The sequence below is a fragment of the Cibotium barometz genome, chromosome 14 (assembly GCF_041138505.1).
Source record: "Cibotium barometz isolate CiBa-2024 chromosome 14, ASM4113850v1, whole genome shotgun sequence".
In the NCBI taxonomy this organism is placed as follows: Eukaryota; Viridiplantae; Streptophyta; class Polypodiopsida; order Cyatheales; family Cibotiaceae; genus Cibotium; species Cibotium barometz.
Genome location: NC_141059.1, coordinates 23,240,879 through 23,249,917, shown reverse-complemented (window position 1 = coordinate 23,249,917; position 9,039 = coordinate 23,240,879). Strand labels below are relative to the sequence as shown.

The window sequence follows — 9,039 nt, the reverse complement described above, 5'->3', positions numbered from 1 at the left end:
TAAAGATATCACGTCCCTTACAATTATTGAAAAAGGTGATCACAAGAATAATCGATAAGCCTTTGTCAACTTGCATATACTACTACATCTAGAAGGATGCCGTCATGTTGTACACATTCTCACCTTGACCTTATCTTTGAATTTGTGCATTCCAAGAGAAAACAAGGGAGATCCTCACGTCCCTTACAATTATTGAAAAAGGTGATCACAAGAATAATCGATAAGCCTTTGTCAACTTGCATATACTACTACATCTAGAAGGATGCCGTCATGTTGTACACATTCTCACCTTGACCTTATCTTTGAATTTGTGCATTCCAAGAGAAAACAAGGGAGATCCTTAAGAACATGTCCTTTCTAAATGCCTTGAAAGAAGGCCAGCATGCAGACTTAGTGAGATTATCAAGGTCTTCCTAGAAAGTAAGAATGCAAGTTTATTGAAACAAAGAATTGAATACTGATGTCGGGAGTGGAGAGTTGACGGGAGAGTAGGAGACGAGAGTCAACAATGTGTGGGTGTGAAGAATGGATAATGGGCACACGACAACCCATGAGTTTTATTCATGTGTTAGAGTTAGGGTGGAACCGGTTCAACGAACCGGTTTCACATTGTATACAAACTACAAATGTTACATAGGGCCTTTACACCCCAACAACCTCCCACTTAAAGGCAATATGCCCGTAGGAGAGTGAGAAAAAAAAAAGCAAGTATACAATGATATACAAGACCAACACAAATCTGTAAATGGCCTCATCCAACACCCATGAGTGATCTGCAGTGTGCAAACTGCTCGGCATGTAAACTCTTCGTCAGAAGATCTGCAGGATTATCATCCGTGTGAATCTGACTTTTTGTGATGACTATCTCTGTCTCTGGGTTCCCACATCCATAACACTGGACATATTTCTTAATGAAATTTTCCAAAAGCCCTGCAAGTTTTGCTGTATCATGTGCTCCATTCACAATAGCAGTGCCAGCTTTCTCATCAAATTTTGACTGTGCACCAAGTTCACATCCAAAGTACTTAGTAGTGTAGGCTGGAGCCCTAGCCAAGGCCTTTGCAACATCGATCATGTTCACAAGATTGGTCTTGATTCCATTTCCTCTGCCTTCAATCTTAGTGATCAGCTTAGGCATTTTATACCCGTAGAAGGCATCATCACGGTTGCTGGCCCCGATGTTCTGAAGAGCCATTTCAAAAGGAGCACTGGCACTTATACAAACTCAAAAAGGCCCTTCGTCTAGTAAGAAGAGATGAATTTCTTGCCGTCCAGACCGGATGTGGAGCAAAGATGAGCTCTCTCCTGATGAAGCCATATCAGCAAATAGAACCAAGAAATAAAGTGTATGACTCCCTGCAAGCACTTAGAAGTGCTCAGCAAAGTATCTCCAAAGCGCGGAAACACTCCCAGATAAATAACACTTGCCTGCTCAATGTCTGTCAAGCATCCAAAGATGCTCCCACTGGCACAAAAGCTGTATGTACGAGCTCAAAAGCTCAACCAATGAGTAAGAAGCAATGTCGAACTCTTTTCCAATCCCCGATGGTCAATACCTCAAAGCATGTACCCAAGACATAACCCGAATAGCATAGGCATAAGCATACATGAGTAAAATAGCTTCAGCCCACTGTATGTCAGCAGTGATTCACTGCTCAAAACTGAGTATTCTCAGTCCTAAATCAGGGCCAAAATGATGGAAAACCATTAACATAGCATCTCCATACATGTAGACATCATACGGGCATCAATATGCATCAAGTGATCAATCCCGGTTTAGTACAGGGTTTAGTCCTTTCATGCTTATGTATGGTTTTCAACCAAGATCACCTGTTACAATAGGATTCTCAAGACTTCAGCATGATGCAGCACGTAATTTTTTGCAAGATATGCAGGAAATGTTACAAGTTGCAAAGGAATCTACTAGAAGTGCTCAAGACCGAGACAGGTTTTATTCTAATAGACATCGTTCACCCAGAGAGTTCTCTGAAGGAACGATGGTATATTTGCGAGTTCCGAAAGATTTCGAGACTTTACGGACAGGTAGATCTCTGAAATTATCCCCTAGATATTGTGGACCATTTCGTGTTACACGACGGATTGGTTCATTTGCATATGAATTGGATTTGCCTTCTCATGTGAAATTTCATCCTGTATTTCATGTCAGTAGACTTAAGGAAGTACTGGGTGGAGCAGATCAGTTAGTTACTCCTCAAGAAATTATAGATGTCGAGGACATGACATTTGTTCCGCACGAACCTGAAAAGATTCTTGGATTTCGTGAATGAAGATTGCATAATACGCTTATCATGGAATACGAGATCAAGTGGAAGGATCGTGTTGAGGAGGACACTACATGGGAGACATTGACTACTCTTCAGAGAGATTACCCTAGCTTTTTAGTGAGCTCAAGAGTGAGCTCTTAGAGGAAGGGGAGTAACTCGTGCCACAAAGAAATCAATGATGGATCTCTTGGCAACATCTTATGTGGGCTGGCCTTGCCTCTCAAGGCTTGTCCTCTCAATCCTCCGTCCCTATGTCATCTGAGCTCTATCACGTACCTCCCGAGACATCTGGTTCATCATACATCGCCCATGGCAGTGGCCCAAACCCCTCGTAAGAGGCAGTGAAATCTCCCCTGTATCTCATAATACGCTAGGCATCTAGACATATAGTGGGCCTCGTCCTTTACCTCCCCATGGAGCATACTCTCCATATCCCCTCCACTCGTAAGATGCCTCAGCTCTCCCAATCTCTACTCGGAAGCGGTGGGAGGATACTATGAGCTGACCAATCGCGATACGCATATGTGACATGTGCATCTGCATGTACCTCGGGATATCAAAGAATCCATCCCCAATGAGTCTCAAAAAATGCTCTATGAAGAACTCAATTTGCATCCCTATCTCTGATGAGATGACACCCAAATCTAGCATATGTGTCAGCAGAGTAGATCAATCGGATAATCCGGTTGATCTCCTGTCATGAGACGTCGAGGTGTGGAGAGTATAGATTGTACTGAAATGGAGGGAGATGATCCATCTGCAATCCATGTGCATGAAACCATTCAACTTGCCTCCGAGTACCATACCTGCGAAGACAAGCAGTTGGGGATAGGTGTAATGATGCAAACTCAACAATCAAGAACTGCCATGCAATCAAGAATCTCTTTCTGGTTGGCTTTCAGTAGACTTGATAGTAGTCCTTGGGGGAAATGCAAGTGATCAGGCACAACCCTACCGCCCCCATACCCTAGAGGCTAGAGTAGATTAGGGACATGGGACCCTACCCCTTTCAGGGAATGCACCTAAGGTAAGCCTCATAAAAGGCCTTGCTCGTTAAATTGAAGTTATCTTATAAGACAAAAGGAAAGATAGTGACTAGACTAGGGTAGGACAATCATCAATCATAACAAGATTGCAAGTTTCATTTCTCTAATGTGCTTTGCTACACAAACATGCTGCTTAAGCCTTCGTTTTGCAAAGGCAGACCAGAAAACATGAGGTGAACTACAAACCTTAATAGACTTGTCATCCCCACATGTGATGATGCAGAGCTGTTTATTGGGATGAGAGAAGGCCACGTCATTCACGCCACCCACATGTGCATCGATCTGCAAGAACAGACAGGTTGAAGTATGTGATCTCAGTCAAATATGTATCAATGTTACTTCATTCAACTCCCAGAATAATAACTGTATATGCATTTAACCCCATATGCAAGCATGCCAAAGAAGGGTGCACGGTCTTTGAGAGGGAAACAGCTACTTGTTAGCCACATAACACCACTAACCCCATAGATTTTTCATTGTAAATACTAATCGCAAACCTCACCTTCCACTCAGTGAGCATGGTATGAACAAACATCACATCTTGTAATTATTGATGCGCCATGACCCTACTTATAAAAAACAATCAAGCTTCAAACACACCTCAAGATGTGGGCGAAGATCAGTACCCCCCGTATAGGAATAAACATGAACAACATGTTTTGAAAATGCAACACCTGCAAGATTGATTTAGATGAATAGGGCATCCTTTGGAACCAGTTTTAGGACTGCTGTGGCACAAGGGCACATACTACCACCACCAGTAAAACAAACACGACTATACAATACTTGCTTCTTTGATGCATTAGGGGAAGGTTGAGGTCTATAGGGGCCCTTTAAGATGCCATGTGATTAAAAGGTTATTAAGGAAAAGAGCCAATCGTGTGATGCCATGTATACAAAAATGTTGGGTGATTAAAGGTGGTCAAAAGATTCTCTAGAAGATGCCTTTTTGTACTTTTCATTTCCAAAAAGGGGGGGGGGGAGTTTTTGAAATTTCGGACGTCCATAACTTCTACATATGAGCTCAAAATTTGTCGGAGATTACAGATCCAGAATCTACTCGTCGAGCTCTTTCCATAGATATGTCACATGATATAGTTTTGCTCGCTCGATTTCAAATTTAATTTTGGCGGGAAACTTTGAAATTCAAACTTCTAGCCCTTTGAAGAACAAGAAGGTATCTAAAGTCAAAGAAACTTAACGTTTTAACAAAAAGACATTAAAATCATAATATGGCAGCTTAAAGGGCCCCTATAGATCTCAACCTTCCCCTAATGATAAAGGATTCCTTACCCAGCAAATTCCCATCTGGACTCCACATGCATCTGTTCACAGAAACTGCAGGGTCCTCGACCATTGTAGCCTGTTGTAGCCTGTCATACAACACATTATATTAGAACCTTCCCAGCATCTCATGCAACTAGTTGAATTCAAATCAATATTTGGGTTATGGCTTAGCAAGCATCCGGGCTGTGGCACAGCTATAAATGGCGAGAGTGACTCGTACCTGCATGGGCATTGAGCACACAGTGAGATCCCAGACTTTGAAGGTTCTATGAGCTAGCCGATCTCTTGTGCCAACATCCCAAACGGCAATGTCACCCACATTCGTACCGACTGTTGTGAGAATACATGAAAACGTTTAGTTGTAAACAATGGTCGGAATCACCTTTAAACCCCCTCACAAATGTGAGATGATGAAAACCATACCAAGCAGTACTGTCTGCTGCACTGGGTGAAAATCCATGCTCATCACACATGAGCCTTGATTCAAAGTTCTAACAGCTGTCTTTGGCAGATCTTCAGAAGAATACATGCTAGTAGACTGATGCATCAATACTGGTCCAATAGGATAGTTGACCTGTGAGGACAGTTAGAAACTCACTGAGCCCGATTAGACTACAGGCTAAGCCTGAAACATTGTTTATATGATCCTCTCAAGAGACATTCTAGCCACACTTTTTTACGGCCTACTCAAGGTGCTATCATATATCCAGCACAAATAGAAAGTAGCAGTAAATCAGACCTCCTCCATTGCTTGACCAACAGGGCGTGATCTCTTCATAATGTGCTCAGAATCCCCAGATTGGTAATCAACAGCAGTCGAATTGTTTGGCGGGGTCCTGGGTCGTTTCAAAAGAGCAGCAGCTGCTGCTGCTGCAGAGAGTAGGCAAAAACCACAAGTCAAGTATATCACAGTCCTATGTGATGAAAACAATTTCATTTACTATTACTAATGACTTCCTCCTATTACCTCCTAGGTTGGGAAGAGCTCCAAGGGCAGCAGGTCCCGCACCCACAGCAACATTAGGAGCTGGAGCGTTGCTGTTTGCCATCCAGCCAGTCAAGGCACTTGCAGCAGGAGATGCAGTTGGAGGGAATGGCTGCATATCAAAAAAGAACAAAATGCATCTGCTAAAAATGCAAGTTCTTGAACCCAAAGCAAGTGTGTGCATAAATGGACCTTCAAAACACTTACATTGTGCGTGAGGGGAGGAAAAGCTCCAGCTTTTGGTAGTGCTCCAACGAGCGGGTTATTTGCAGGAGGCGGTGCACGAGCCCCGTTTGGAGGCCCACAGCTATGGTCTACAAAAAGGGTCTTGATGTCTGGATTAGGCCGAGGATTCTTGCACAATTGATGTTGCCAGTTCAGGCTGCAACAAGTAACATACCGTGCAATCTGAAATAAGCAACAGGCATTCTAACAGGCTTTCCACAGTGCCTATATGAGGGGGTTGAATGATTACCTCTGGTTAATTAAGGTCCTCAGGCGCGAAGCCTTCAGGGCAGGAAATGCAAGTTTGTCGCGAAATAAGGGATTGGCCTCAATAAGCTTCTTAAGCTCTAGAAGCATGATGCCTCGTGCAGACTTGGTATCTCCGTATTTGGAGAGCTGCTCATTCTCCCTGTGAGCTATCGAAAAGTCAGAACTTGAGGACAAAGGCACAAATACCTGTGCAGACATTAAACTGAAACAGAGTCTTATCACCTGAAATTTTCCAAGGTCATTAGAGTGATCTCCTTGTACAATTCCTCATTGAAGGATGCAAAAATCTTGAGGCCTTTCACAAGAATGTCAACAGCCTTTCCCCTATCTTGTCTGAGACGGAAAACAGGGGTATGTAAGTGCAGGCACGTAAGTCTTCATCTTTTCTATGAAATCTTTAGTAAGAAAAAACCGACAAATTGTTGAATCTGAGCAAATTAAATCTACCAGGTTCTATGTTTGGTGCAACGGCGTATGCGCATGTCTCAGAAATCTTCCGCTTAATCAACACCAATAACCACACCCTAACCACAGGCCCCGCTGCCATTATATTATTAACCTTGGCCAATAATGTAAAAACCTAAACTAAGGAGCTTTATTAAGCTTAGTTAGCCAGCTTTATTAAGCTGCACAAAGATAGAGAAAGGGGGAAGCGGCGTCCAAAAAGGAAGGAGGGAGAGCATCATTAAGTGAGATGTTTCTTTATTGCTTCTCTCTTTTACAGCAACTAATTTAAAACACTTCACTTCAAATTTAAAAAACGTTAAATAGAGTGTGGAGCAAAAAAAGAACTTTAAAGTGTGGGGCCAAAAAACACTACTAGATTTGAACCCTCTACCTAGACCCCAACAAAATTATGTCATACCACTAGAATAGTACCCTACTTCTAAAGTTTTGTGAATAAAAACACTCCTTATTTTATTTCTCCCAGGCACAATTGTAATACCCCTCCTTTCTTTTTAAAACTGTAAGTGAGATTTATATTAAAACCCATCCTTTTGAACGCATGTGCTACACCTACACGTCTATAAGGTGGAGGCCCCGGGCTCATGGCGTCTATCTGTTCTTTTCTTTTCCTGAGGTCAGCATGGGTTGTTGTGAAGGCAACATTCAAGTCATTCACTGTCAGTTTTCCCCTTGTTGCTCTTGTCACCCTTGTAGGCGTAGCTGCCTCTACCTCCTTCTTGAGGATCTTTATTGTATGTTCGTCCTCTTTGAATTCTTGGAGACTAGTACCTCTTCAATCTGGGCTCTTAGCATGGGCTCATCGTTTTCCTTCTCCTCTAGTTTCTTTGTAGTTGCCCACGTGTGTTTTGTCAACTCCTCATTGAATTAGGTCCATTGATGACCCTTTCTAAATAACAAGTTCATTTTCCTTCCCTTCTGATTGCACGACTAGATTCTTTCCATCTCCCTTTAGGAGAGTGAACCTCCTTTTCTAGATTTCCATTTCATTCACGAGTTGCTCATTTTTCGTTTGTAGCTTTTTTTCTTTGCTGGCGCCTCCCCCACTGGTGTCATACTCCTTGCCCACTTGGTTGGATGTAGGTGCTTCCATGGCATTTGTTTGGTTCCGCGCCTATTAGCTAGGCTAGATTTTTATTTCGGGATCCTCCCTTGGGATTTTCATCCTCTGAATGGTAGGGCACCATCTGTTTGCATGAAGGTGTGGGGGCTTGCATTACTGCTATCAATTTGTTTAGATATTCTCCCCACACCTCCCATAGGTCCTCAATTGTGTTCCCTTCCTATTGCTTTATCTTTTTCACCTTAAACTGGTAGACCTCTAGAAAATCCTCTACATCCAGGAACCCCAACTTGGCTTTTTCCTTGAGAAGCTCTATCTTGTGCTTGTTGGCCTTGGCCTGCACTTCCTTTATGACTTTGAGGTGCTCCTCTCCGATCAAGGCAACTTGGTCCTCTGTTAAAGCTTGGCTTTCCTTGGCCCTACCCAATTCAAATTCTTTTCGGGCCATTGCCTCCATATTCTCCATTTTTCTTTGAATCTCTTCGTTGGCCTTGTAGAGCTCTTGGATTTGCTTTTGCATTTCATCCAAGCGGCTCAATTTTATCCTCCTCCCACGCAGCTCCTCTTGCAGGGGTTCCAACTGGCTCCACACCATCTGGACGACAACATCCTTTTCCCTAATTATAGCCTATGGCTTGGTTGTTTCTTTCAATCCATCTATCATGCAGCGTTGGAGATAGTTGAGAGCTCCTAGTACCTATTTTGTGCCAATGGAATCTGGAAAATTCAGAAAACTAGTTGGAGAGAGATTAGACTATGTTTGTTCAAGATGCAAGGTTGTGGTGGTTATAGCCTCCTACTGCCTATTGCTCTAGCTTCAAATAGCTCAACAAACTATATGGCCTGCCCGCCATTGCAGATATAGTGTTGGATAGAGATAGAAAGTCTAGTAGTCATCTTGAAGGTGTTGGCTATATATAGAGACATCATCCCCAAAGGTGTGTGGAATACACACAATAGATGAGTATATATAGAGGAGATCCTAGGGCTATATATAGAGACATTCTATATATAGCCAACACCCCCGCTCAAAGAAGGGTCTCTAACTGTGGATGAAAAAACCCTTTGGGGACTCAAGGGAAAAACCCACAGCTCTATATACACCTACCGCTATATTAAATTATTTTATAGTTACAAAGTATTAGTCAAAGGAGCTACATCACTCCCATATATACAATAGCCATCAGGGCTACGAAGGAGCTACATCACTCCCATATATACAATATCCATGAAGGAGCTACATCACTCCCATATATACAATAGCCATGAAGGAGCTACATCATTCCCATATATACTTCATCACTCTTATGTGTACAATAGCCATGAAGGCTTTGAAGGTCATCCATCTTCATGTTGTCTTGATCCATTCATGTAGGTTGGGTGCGAGTCTATCTTCGTGACGATGCCAAATAA

The 9,039-nt window shown here is 42.6% G+C and overlaps 1 protein-coding gene across 1 annotated transcript; it reads right to left on the bottom strand.

Annotated features, from left to right (window-relative positions):
- Nucleotides 1-751: 751 nt before the first annotated feature.
- LOC147631821 (protein TOPLESS-like) lies at nt 752-6,645 on the bottom strand. The gene is made up of 14 exons (XM_086807962.1): nt 6,515-6,645; nt 6,321-6,431; nt 6,079-6,237; nt 5,811-5,985; nt 5,586-5,715; nt 5,358-5,479; nt 5,042-5,192; nt 4,839-4,948; nt 4,625-4,694; nt 3,932-4,005; nt 3,518-3,613; nt 2,693-2,822; nt 1,429-1,439; nt 752-1,183 (listed from the first exon to the last, which is right to left on the bottom strand). The coding sequence occupies exons 1-14, from the start codon at nt 6,643-6,645 to the stop codon at nt 752-754; spliced, it is 1,902 nt and encodes a 633-aa protein (XP_086664088.1).
- Between the last annotated feature and the right edge of the window lie 2,394 nt (nt 6,646-9,039).